Source organism: Haliotis rubra, unplaced genomic scaffold (assembly GCF_003918875.1).
Source record: "Haliotis rubra isolate DU_JTF1 unplaced genomic scaffold, ASM391887v1 Scf502, whole genome shotgun sequence".
NCBI classification, from domain to species: domain Eukaryota; kingdom Metazoa; phylum Mollusca; class Gastropoda; order Lepetellida; family Haliotidae; genus Haliotis; species Haliotis rubra.
Window position 1 is genome coordinate 402594 of NW_025767194.1, and position 13121 is coordinate 415714.

The following is a 13121-nucleotide window of genomic DNA, read 5'->3' on the forward strand; positions in this document are numbered from 1 at the left end:
GGTGTAGGCCGTGTCTGTGTGACTGAGAAGTCTGTATCTATCAGTGTAACAGTACGTGTGTTTGGTGTAGGCCGTGTCTGTGTGACTGAGAAGTCTGTATCTATCAGTGTAACAGTACGTGTGTTTGGTGTAGGCCGTGTCTGTGTGACTGAGAAGTCTGCATCTATCAGTGTAACAGTACGTGTGTTTGGTGTAGGCCGTGTCTGTGTGACTGAGAAGTCTGTATCTATCAGAGTAACAGTACGTGTGTTTGGTGTAGGCCGTGTCTGTGTGACTGAGAAGTCTGTATCTATCAGTGTAACAGTACGTGTGTTTGGTGTAGGCCGTGTCTGTGTGACTGAGAAGTCTGTATCTATCAGTGTAACAGTACGTGTGTTTGGTGTAGGCCGTGTCTGTGTGACTGAGAAGTCTGTATCTATCAGAGTAACAGTACGTGTGTTTGGTGTAGGCCGTGTCTGTGTGGACTGAGAAGTCTGTATCTATCAGAGTAACAGTACGTGTGTTTGGTGTAGGCCGTGTCTGTGTGACTGAGAAGTCTGTATCTATCAGTGTAACAGTACGTGTGTTTGGTGCAGGCCGTGTCTGTGTGACTGAGAAGTCTGTATCTATCAGTGTAACAGTACGTGTGTTTGGTGTAGGCCGTGTCTGTGTGACAGAGAAGTCTGTATCTATCAGAGTAACAGTACGTGTGTTTGGTGTAGGCCGTGTCTGTGTGACTGAGAAGTCTGTATCTATCAGTGTAACAGTACGTGTGTTTGGTGTAGGCCGTGTCTGTGTGACTGAGAAGTCTGTATCTATCAGTGTAACAGTACGTGTGTTTGGTGTAGGCCGTGTCTGTGTGACAGAGAAGTCTGTATCTATCAGAGTAACAGTACGTGTGTTTGGTGTAGGCCGTGTCTGTGTGACTGAGAAGTCTGTATCTATCAGTGTAACAGTACGTGTGTTTGGTGCAGGCCGTGTCTGTGTGACTGAGAAGTCTGTATCTATCAGTGTAACAGTACGTGTGTTTGGTGTAGGCCGTGTCTGTGTGACTGAGAAGTCTGTATCTATCAGTGTAACAGTACGTGTGTTTGGTGTAGGCCGTGTCTGTGTGGACTGAGAAGTCTGTATCTATCAGAGTAACAGTACGTGTGTTTGGTGTAGGCCGTGTCTGTGTGACTGAGAAGTCTGTATCTATCAGTGTAACAGTACGTGTGTTTGGTGTAGGGCCGTGTCTGTGTGACTGAGAAGTCTGTATCTATCAGTGTAACAGTACAGTACGTGTGTTTGGTGTAGGCCGTGTCTGTGTGACTGAGAAGTCTGTATCTATCAGAGTAACAGTACGTGTGTTTGGTGTAGGCCGTGTCTGTGTGACTGAGAGAAGTCTGTATCTATCAGTGTAACAGTACGTACGTGTTTGGTGTAGGCCGTGTCTGTGTGACTGAGAAGTCTGTATCTATCAGAGTAACAGTACGTGTGTTTGGTGTAGGCCGTGTCTGTGTGACTGAGAAGTCTGTATCTATCAGTGTAACAGTACGTGTGTTTGGTGTAGGCCGTGTCTGTGTGACTGAGAAGTCTGTATCTATCAGTGTAACAGTACGTGTGTTTGGTGCAGGCCGTGTCTGTGTGACTGAGAAGTCTGTATCTATCAGTGTAACAGTACGTGTGTTTGGTGCAGGCCGTGTCTGTGTGACTGAGAAGTCTGTATCTATCAGTGTAACAGTACGTGTGTTTGGTGCAGGCCGTGTCTGTGTGACTGAGAAGTCTGTATCTATCAGTGTAACAGTACGTGTGTTTGGTGTAGGCCGTGTCTGTGTGACTGAGAAGTCTGTATCTATCAGTGTAACAGTACGTGTGTTTGGTGTAGGCCGTGTCTGTGTGACTGAGAAGTCTGCATCTATCAGAGTAACACAGTACGTGTGTGTTTGGTGCACAGCTTTAGTCAGGCCGTGTCTTAACTAACTATGTGACTGAGAAGTCTGCATCTATCAGCAGTAACAGTACGTGTGTTTGGTGTAGGCCGTGTCTGTGTGACTGAGAAGTCTGACATCTATCAACCACGTGAGCATGTGATGAATGGATGAACACAAGTATAGCTTTGTAATCATTAATGGGTGAATGAAAATAAGCACGAATGAATGAATGAGGTCTTATTTTGCATTGTTTTATATCTTGCTCAGCTACAGCCAAATTTGTGTTTGATTACTGTATCAGTGCTGAGAATGCTTTTGTATATGTTCATCATTAGCATGTCTGTATATCTTATTGTTATTTTCTCTACAGGCAAACATTTAATACAGATACAGCAGTGTCCCCAGGTGTGAAATAAACCTAGGCCCACACACCTGGTAGGTTTATATATTGTATATATGTCATGTATATCAAATGAAATACATTTTTGTTAACAGTAATTGTTTACTGAAGCAACTATTTTGTAATGTTATAACATATGTACGAATTATATGTGTATATCTGTGTTTGGATATGTGTATATTGCTGCATTTACTATATTGCACACCTGATTGTTTCAGGGTTGTCGTTTTCACCTATACCATATCTCCAATAAATCATCGGCCATTGAAGAACAAGAAAAGTAGTGTCTGTTGTCTGTGCGTGACTGACGCAGTCCTGCTACAAGTGTAACATAACGTGTGTTTGGTGCAGGCCGTGTACTGTGTGACTGAGAGGTCCGTATCTATAAGTGTAACAGAATGTCTGTTTGGTATAGGCCGTGTACTGTGTGACTGAGATGTCCGTATCTATAAGTGTAACAGTACTAGTGTTTGGTATAGGCCGTGTACTGTGTGACTGATAAGTCTGTATCTATCAGTGTAACAGAACGTGTGTTTGGTGTAGGCCCCTAATATTTGTGTTGTACGGCTGTGTGGATCATCTTGGTGACATCTACTTGAGGGGAGGAGGGAGGGGGATGTCTAGGTCGGTCCGTGTAACTTTTCCTATTTCAATACACTGTAAAGTAAAAGTCAGAGAAGGAGGCAGCAAATTTAAACATTGCCGGTTTTATCAAACATGAAACCATTGCCTATGAAACAATACACACGGAACTAAGGGAGGGGGTGGGGGTTGCAGCGGGCCCAGATTTTCACAACAGCGACGCAGGATATGCCCCATTGAGGACAACAGGGGAGCACGGTAAGACATGTTACTTTCAACTGCGTAAAATATACTGTTCTCTGTTTGTGCCCTGACTACTAACTTGAATATTTGATAGGGACTGGGTGAGACACACTGCTGTGGATATATTATATGTGGAGTAAACATCGGGTCAGCGTGACATTCATCAGCATTGTACTCTGGCCTCTCGCGCCGAGCAATCAGAACTGATAGTACACCGTCTTACATTAGTCCTGATAACGCGGTACAGTTACCTATATATGGTCATCCACATTAACGCATGTCCGGTTCACCATGGATAGATAGTAATGTTTATCTAAAAACAATATTGCCAACCTTACTGTCCTTTGTATATGACACGAGTTCTGTATTAATGGGGTTACGCTACAGATCGGAAAATACAACACAGGTTCATCATACATACTCATACACGTCTAATTATATTCTACAATAGATATGTTACACTACAGATTGGAATGTACATCCACACGTAGAATACAAATTAAACGTGAGTGATGAACGTGTATATGTATTTCCGATCTGTAGTGTGACTCCATTAATATGTTAAGCGTTTGACATACAAAAGATAGTATATATTACTGGTCAAAATAAGTTAGGGATGTTGGTATTTTTAACATTGCTATTTTACTATTTTTGTCCAGTATATATATTGTAGAATACAAATTAAACGTGTATGAATATGTATAGTGCACTATTTAGCTCGTAGTACTTTGTCTGTTATATATATATATACTATCCAAAACAGAAACGCATAGACGTTTTGTATTTTTACCTATTGTGTTCAACAGAAGTGTTGATAAATGATTTTACACAATTTCACAAGTGAAAAATCGACTTTGCCCGAAAATATTGATTTTGATGATATTTCTTACAAGGATTGAAAACTCATCGCCACAACGCAACAAAAGTCACCTTCCAGTTGAAATTGTGCAACAAAGAGCATGCATGCACTGTCTTGCTATAAAAATCCAGATTCCTTTCGGAAATCGGCATTCATTTTGAAGGAGTTTCAAGGTCACGATCGCTGCTCAACGTCTTGACGCTGCGACACGGAACATCGCCATTGAAAGAAGGCACGCTGGGCCTAGATTTTCGAAGCTCCCTTAGCGCTAAGATAGTCATAAGGTAATGTTAATGTATGGCACTTACGACTATCTTAGCGCTAAGAGAGCTTCCAAAATAAAGGCCCTCGAGATTACCAATATTCAGGCGTCTGAATGTTAGTCTGAACACGAGATCACGGCGTCCAGCTCGTTACAACCAAACAGGTATACCAAATGACCGTCCCCGTACAGGCAGACCTAAAGTAACCACTGCAGCCCAAGTTCGGTACATTTGCGTGATCGTACTGCCACGGGTGAGAGCACAGCAGCCTTCGGAGGATATCCGGTCAAACTGTACGGAAGAGATTGAGAGAGATTGGACTGACGGCCAGGAGACCCGACGTCGGGACCATGCTACGTCGTCACCATCGAGATCGAGTGAGAGGGAGAGAGAGAGAGGGGTGGGGGGTTAAAAAGGCGATGTGCAGTGCAACGAGCTGTGTATGTCCAGTCCGAAATGTATATACACACTTTGCAATATGCACTAGTGTTTCTGCTCCAGGATATCGAAGCGAAAACCTTCAGAGAGACCCAGTTTGATGACTGCTTATTACAGGTTCTTCATCAGTTCTCGGCAGCACACACTCGCATGCAAGAACGTACTCACTAAAATCGTTACTTGACTGAAAATGTGTAATCCAAACTATAACATGTGTTATATTTCACCACTTTCTAAATGCTTGTTTATTCATTACAATGTGTTGTTTTTGTAGAATGAACACAATGGGAGATAACCCAGATGAGGAAGCTGACTACAATGACAAGGGGCGACACATCCACCTCCCCTGGATGCACACCACAAGAACAACAGCAAATGCCTTCCTTGCTATCGCAGAGCTTACAGGCATCACAAGACAAGGGTCTGGGCGTGGCATACCCCTCACACTATGTCCAAATGTAGGAACAAGACCACATTCATCAGGCATTGATCAAACTACATCCTTCATGGCATCTTCAGGAAGGGACACGCCTATAATATTCCTTGACAATACATCGGATGTGAAGCAAATGGGAGACGCAGTATCGTCAAGCGTTGATCATCACGCTTCGTACGGAGCACCTGCGGGGAGAGACGTATCAATATCAAGCATTGATCAAACTACATCCAAAGTGATGCATCCAGATGTAGAAGCGCCTGTCTTATCCTATGATAAGACAGCCCAAGGCACACCAGATGATAAGCATCCTCTTCAGGGATGTGAAACGTCAGACGCAGTGGCCACATCCAATAGGAGACAGGTGTCTCATTCAGCTGACCCTCATGAAGATGTTGTAGCTATGCCAGCAGAACAACCAGGTAGCGTTAGTGGTGTAATGGCTTTGTAGCTTAAGATATTTTCTGTTGGTCATGTAGGTGTTGCAAATGTGTTACAAACAGATATGACGCTAGACATTAGTGGCATACAACTGACAATATTCCCGTTAGGATTCCTAAAAGGTTTAAGATACGTCTATGGTTGTAGCAGAGACTACCCAGGGGGTCAGGTGATTGGGTTCGGGGACTTGATTGCAACCCGACGGCATGGATCGTTCATAAAGTCACTCACATGCCTAGTCCAGGCTGAAATATTTATATGTTGAATAGTGCTGAGTCGGACTTTAAAGAACAAACAAACAGAAATTAACATTCATTTGTTGATTTGCGTTGATTTTACAGGCGTGACTGTTAATGTTTTCCACATCGTGAACAGTGAGGGAGTTCAAGTCACCCAGGAACAGATCAAGGCAAAAGGTAGGCCTTCGTTGAGCGATTGCTTCATGGAACCAATGATCCACATCAATAGCTGACTACCCACTTTGTGGGCTATTAGTTAGGATATCCAATTTTATTACGTTGACTTAGTCACAGGATCCTGTACATGTAGTCAGATCTGATACAGCACATGAGTGGTTGATGATGCGAGTGTTTTGCTGCTCTCACAATGGTACGAATGTCTAAGTCACAACAAGGAATGGATTAGTTGGGGTAAATACGAAAAGTGATTGAAATATAGAATAAGACGAGCATGTGAACAAATGTCCATACAACACCCTACTCTCACTCTTTTATATCCGAACGTGATCGTTTTCCATTAGCAGCATCAGTCGACCATGGAACCTCTACAACATGGAAGCCAGAAGCCAACAGTTCCGTACAGCCGAGAACACCCAAGACACGCCGTCCCAACTCTACATCACCACGGCTGAAGGGAACGATACACCCAGCAACAGAGGAAGGTCATTATATAGCAGTTGATGGTGGTTCTTAATGGCTTTTCGAAATATCGGGGTGGATCATAGAAGCGAGGGCGTGTTTCATTCATTCATTCATTCATTCATTCATTCATTCATTCATTCATTCATTCATTCGACGCGTCTGGGGTGGAACCATCGCCCTCCTGTTATCCGGTGGCGTTCGGTTGGGATGGTTGTGTTTGCAGCAATACAATAGGTTTGGTACAGAATACATCTTAGGAATGCTATTCTATGTTTCAGATACCAGTCGTTCACCCAAACCGAAGTGGATATCTGGTAAGCGTATTTTTCATCCAAGCTGGCTTCCGCAGGGATTCTGTTTGGGCCAGATCAAGTGATCTCTGCCGTGATATATCACTGCACTGAAACTTCATAACGATCCTTTGTAGTTGATTGTGGTATCGCTGGTTACCATCCTGGCGCATCTCAGAGTTTTGAGCTTCCATCAACCCGTGTTGATATGTTTGCTTCAAACATTTTTTTGTTGTTGTTGTTTTAGGGTGGGTGAGGGGTAGTGTTAGGGTATGACGCGTCCCGGGATGGGGCCATTGCCTCCTGTTGCTCGGTTAGTTCTATTGTGGTGGTTGTGTTTGCAAGAATACTTAGGAATGCTATTGTATATTTCAGATACCAGTCGTTCATCCAAGCTGAAGCGGATATCTGGTATGTGTATATTTCGCAGGGATTCTGTTTGGGTGAGATTAAGTGATATCTGTTGTGAGATATCACTACACTGAAACTACATAACAATGCTTTAGTTGCCATGATGGCACGCCTCAGAGTTTTGAGCTAGCATTAACACGTACTGATATGCTTGGTGAGAGCAATAGCGTAGTGTGAACATACAAGAAGTAGCTCTACAGCAGCAGTAGGCAACCAAGCCAGAAGCTTACAGGGTTTTTTTCACTTACGCAATGTGAATACAGCAGCGTTTAAAATTCCCGCCTGCCCGACCGTCCGGAAGGTCTATTTTCAAAAGTAGCCTGTCCGGTGGTCTGGTAGATGTTTATAACCCTAACAGTAAATATTTCATAATATCAGACAGGTTCTCGTGTCGTCAGTTTGAGGTGTCTAAGGTATTATGATAATTATGTTAAACTATGTACGATTGGACAGTTCATTTTACAATAACCAATCACAACACATGTACTTTCAGTTTACATAAAATCGGTGCAGTGCCTGTTAGTGCTATATTGTTCATTGCGATGCCTACAAACAGTAAAGTATCGTTGAAAACCGGACAGGCAAGTTTGTATCCGGACTGGTAATTTGTTTTAAAGTTACCAGTCCGGCTGTCTGGCTTGGAATTTTGGGAGTTTTAAACACTGAATACAGCCTGACGTACTTCAATTATAGCATGTTATAATGTTTCAGACAGAACACAACAATTATTACATCTGACAGAAAAGGAGATGTTCACACCAACAAAGACACTGACAATAACCAAGAGGCTCCTGCTGGACCTAGGAGTAGTACTTGTCACGGGCAGGTCAGGGGATGGGAAGACAGCGCTATGCTACAGAGTTCTGAAGGAAATAGCAAATAATCAGCGCAGAATCCCACTCATCATCACCACGCCAGATGAATGGAAAAGTATACCACCGCCAAGAGACATGAATCACATTTCTGAGGATGAAAGATATGTGGTTTTCATTGATGACGTATTTGGTCGAACAAATTTATCAAGGGAGGATCTTAGAATGTGGGAACGTGAACTGCCGATTATGTGGCCTTCGGTTGAATCTGGACAGGTGCTCCTGCTGCTCGCTTCAAGAGGTAACATTTACAAACAATGTCAACTAGGTCTCAAGGGTCACAAAATGTTTTCTGCGTTGACAGAAGTAGGGTTAAACACAGACATGTATGGTTTGAGTGTGAAGGAAAAAATGGAAATGCTACAAGCATATCTGAACGGAAGAACAGCGCTGAAGCTGACTTATGAAGAGATGAGACAAGCTGCGGAGACAAGCAATGAGCTAGGTTTTCCACAAATATGCAGGTTTTACATCAGCAGCAGAGAAGCCCAAAAACGAGGAGTCGAGTTCTTCAGCAGACCTTTACAGTATCTGATGGATGAGCTACACACCCTCAGGGAGTTCGATCCCCAAGCCTATGGTGTATTGTTACTTCTTGCGTTTGAGGAAGGTGTTATGAAACAATCTCATCTTGACCCATTTTCCTCAAAAAGCGGACCTCTCATCAAGAAATGGGAGCTGATAAGATCTCTATGCAACATAAGTCCAGAATCTGGACTTGGTGACCTTTGTACCGTTGCCAAAAGGTTATGTGGTGTGTATTTGTGTTTTGTTGGGGGGTGTTATAGATTTAGCCATCAATCCATCCATGAGACTATTGTCTTGGAGTTCACATCAAAGTACCCGGGGAAGGGTATAGAAATTGCTCCAGTTAACGTTATTATGGAATTTATCAGGACAGATGAGTGTGAAGACAAAACTACCACATGTGTAGTTCTCAGCGAGGATTACTACAAAGATTTAGCGGTGAGGATAATTAAAGAACTAACCTCCAGAAATTCTGAAAAGGTCATGGACCATTCTGCTCTAAGGAATGATGCCTTTGTACAGTGTCTTTCGAATGCACTCTCCGAGGATGACCGGCAAACCTTATGCTCCACAACTGTACCTTCAACATACACAGATGTAGGGGCTTATTCAGTGTTTTCAAATGATTACATTACAGCTAACTACCATGATAAGTTGAAATATGTCAACACTGACATACAGGCCATGCCGCTGCCTGTTCCACAGCTTTATGTAACATCAATACTTTTTGTCAAAGGTCTACATTCCCTTGCCACAATACTTACTCAATCGTCTGTACAGGGCTGCGATATGGATATGAACATGTTTCTTGCAAGCTCCGCATTTGTTGGTGACTTGACCACTGTTGAGAGGCTCCTCAGTATTGGCATAGTTCCCAATGAATCTTGTGTCTTGGCTGCCCTTATGTCAATGGGAGACAATGAACTAGTTGTAAGGAAACTCCTGTGTCACCCTCAAGCTCCACTGCTTCATGCTGACATGCTGTTGTTTTCTTTGAAACTTTCTGTACATTGTAACAAGGTAAATACATTGAAAGTTGTCATGAAGACCATAGTCAACCATCAAGAAAAAGAGAAAATGGTTGACATTGTTGCCAAATTATTTTTTGTTCTCATGTCAGCTGTTCAAGGAAGTGTGCCATTAAATTTGCCCAGGACAGCAGCCAATCAACATTATCACACACCTTCTGTTGCCATATTCAACGTGCTTGTTACAACAGATGCAGCTTTAGACTTTGCCAAAATCCTAATCTTTATAAGCCAGACCACAGATATTGAGTTACTAGAAAGTATCATATTTGAAATAAGGAAAAGAGAAAAAGGATCTGTAAAGTATCAACAATCAGCTGGAATATATAACGACTTAGAAACTGATTGTTCTGTACCTTCAAGTACAGCTATTTGTCCTGAATTTCACCTCAAGTCTCTGATCAATTCAAAGGACAAATATGGCTGCACACCTCTCCACAATGCAGCTTATGAGAGCTCAGCAAAATTTGTACTGTTTCTGTTGGAACATGGTGCAGACCCAAACTCTCAGACAGTCACTCACGAAACACCGTTACATGAAGCTGTTCGGTCCAAGAAAGATCGCTTGTCGAAACTGCAGTGCCTTTTGGCGGCTGGTGCCAGTGTAAATGCGGTAGACATAGGCGGTTACACACCACTTCATTCCCTGGCTCTGAAAGGCAATTTGGAAGAATTTCAATGCCTTCTTGTCAAAGGCGCAAACCTGAAAGCTGACAGTCTAGGCCAGACCCCTCTCCATCGTGCAGCAAGTGCATTTACAGTTGATGATACTGTAATTCAGCTCCTGGTGGAGAAAATAGATGACATAAATTGTGTGGATTGTTATGGATGTACACCACTAATCTATATTGCTGGAAAGGGTTCTTTTGCCACGCTGAAACATGCAATAGAAAAGGGGGCTGATGTGAATGCCAAAACCAAGATGGGGAAGACAGCATTACACGAGTCAGTTTTGTCCCCATTGAATCAGTTCGTAAGGCAGAGTTACTCCTAGAACATGATTGTGATATCAATGAAATCAACGCTGAGGGGTTTAGTCCACTACTCTGCGCTGCCCATGAAGGTTCCTTTGATTCGCTGAAGCTGCTTGTAGATAAACAGTGTGATGTTTCTGTGAAGGACAAGAAAGGGCAGACAGCCCTGCATCTTATACCTCATTACTCAATAGATGACACAAAGAAAATCAGGTACCTTATAAAGGCTGGAGCTGACATTAATGCTGTAGATGTGGTGGGCGCTACTCCACTGCATGCTGCAGCTGGTGAAGGGTGTTTAACATCCGTGGAAGCACTTGTCAAGTACAAATGTGATATCAACATACGCGATAATGAAGGGCTCACTGCTCTGCACAGGGCTGCACAATCTCTCACAGACTCTGAGGCAATCATTGAGCTGTTAGTTGTTCAAGGGGCTGATGTCAACATGAGAGATAACTCTGGATTTACACCTTTGTGTCATGCAGCAGGGGATGGAACGTTGAACAGTTTGCAGACTTTGGCGGCAAACAAAGCAGACGTGTTTGTTAGGAGTTCCACTGGAGAGACGGTGTTACACATGGCAGTTAAGAAATACCAAATGTCTTTAGAAAAGTTAGAATTCTTAGTGGAGAGAGGGGTCAACGTGAACCTTCTTGACTCGTCCGGAACAAGCCCTCTGCATTATGCAGCTCTGGAGACATCTTACGAAACTGTAAACTTTCTAGTGGAAAATGGTGCCAATGTCGAGTGTGCTAATGATAGTGGAACAACTTCACTTCACAACGCAGTGGCGTCAACAATAGACAGTAGGCGAAAGGTTGAGTTCTTGATCAAACATGGAGCTGATGTATTTGCAGAGGATAGGAACGGCGACACTTCTCTACACGTAGCTGCCGACAGTGGCTTTGGTCAGTTGCAACAGCTTTTAGTTGACCTCAATGTAGATATTTCAAATACCGATAAACAAGGAAATACTTTGTTGTACAGAGCAGCCATGTCTAGCCGTGGTATCATTTCGAAAACATTACTCTTACTCGACAAAGGTGCAGACATCAATGCTCCAGGCAAACGTGGATGGAAATTGATAAACTGGGTCATTTCTTTGGGGATGAAGAGGACCTCACAGGGCTTCTAGAAAGAGGTGCCCGTGTTTCAGATATAGATGAGGATGGATCGAGCCTCCTTCACAAGGCAGTCAGGTCGAAAACAGACGCCTTGGCAAAGGTCCAGCTGTTGTTGATCAACGGTTTATCAACGAACGTATTAGACGGAAAAGGTTGCACACCACTGCATATTGCAGCCAAAGAAGGGTTGTTCCAGGTAATGAAGTTCCTTCATGAGAATGGTTCTGACACTTCAGCAAGAAATAGTGATGGCAGAACAGCATTACATGAGGCAGTGGTATCCCAAATTGATACACATATGAAGGTGGTGTCCCTGGTGGAGGGAGGTGTAGATGTAAACGCGGTCGACAACAATAAAATATCTCCTTTGCTTGACCTTGCGAGACAGGGACCATTTAAAACGCTTGAATATCTAATCAATCAAGGAGCTGATGTTAGTGCAATAGACAGTCTTGGAAAAACACCTTTGCACTTAGTTGGGGGCTCAGGGGTGGCTGATGTAAAGACGGTTGGACTGCTCATTGACCAAGGTTGTTCTGTGAATACGGAGGACTCTGAAGGCCACACCCCAATGCATTATGCATCTGTGGCAGGGGATGCTGACTGTGTAAGGTATCTTGTTCAAAGAGGTGGTGCTGGTCCGGATGAGGAACAGGCGGAGGTTTAGCCCAGTGGTTTAACCTGTTGCAGGTTCGATTCCCAACTACCCGTGAAGGTCCGGGTTAGAATATTGATCTTCGGTAACCCATGCTTGTCGTAAGAGGCGACTAACGGGATCGGGTGGTCAGGCTCGCTGAGTTGACACATGTCATCGGTTCCCAATTGCGCAGATCGATGCTCATGTTGTTGATAACTTGATTGTCTCGTCCAGACTCGATTATTTACAGACCGCCGCCATATAGCTGGAATATTGCTGAGTGCGGCGTAAAACTCAGCTCACTCACTCACTCGATTCCCCACATCGATTCAATGTGTGAAGGATATTTATGTAGGAATTGTTCAATCGCATTCACAATCATGATATCTGCTTGGAGACATATAAGACAACGTGATTGTTGAACTCAAGTTGATTAAATAATCAATTCAATCAGTATTGTTTGGAAACTGTATTTTCAAGAGAGAAACCTTATATGTTAAAATCTTTCCATGTATCTTATCATTATGATGCCATTTAGAATTATTAGGACAACGTTAAAGCCTATTCCACAGTACAAAATAAACAACATCTATTCCTGTTACGCCGATAAACTTCATCCGAATCCAGGTAAAAGGTGTATTGTAAGGTTTAGCAAACTGGCCAACTGGTAATCAATAACTGCTGCTTACCTCTATTGTAAGTCCTTCAGTGCAGCGGGTTTTCTTTGTAATGGACACCAGACTGACTGACTGACTGAGTTTGGTTTTACGCCGCTTTTAGCAATATTCCAGCAACATCACGGCGGGGGACACCAGAAAT

General features: G+C 43.2%; 1 protein-coding gene across 1 annotated transcript; it reads left to right on the top strand.

Annotated features, from left to right (window-relative positions):
• Positions 1-3072: 3072 nt before the first annotated feature.
• On the top strand, positions 3073-11807 carry LOC124291935. Its single transcript, XM_046729020.1, is given in 8 exon segments — positions 3073-3132; positions 4952-5535; positions 5896-5970; positions 6315-6455; positions 6714-6749; positions 7101-7136; positions 7848-10472; positions 10475-11807. Coding segments are annotated over 7 exon segments (4698 nt in total). The 5' UTR covers positions 3073-3132; position 4952; the 3' UTR covers positions 11677-11807.
• Positions 11808-13121: the final 1314 nt, after the last annotated feature.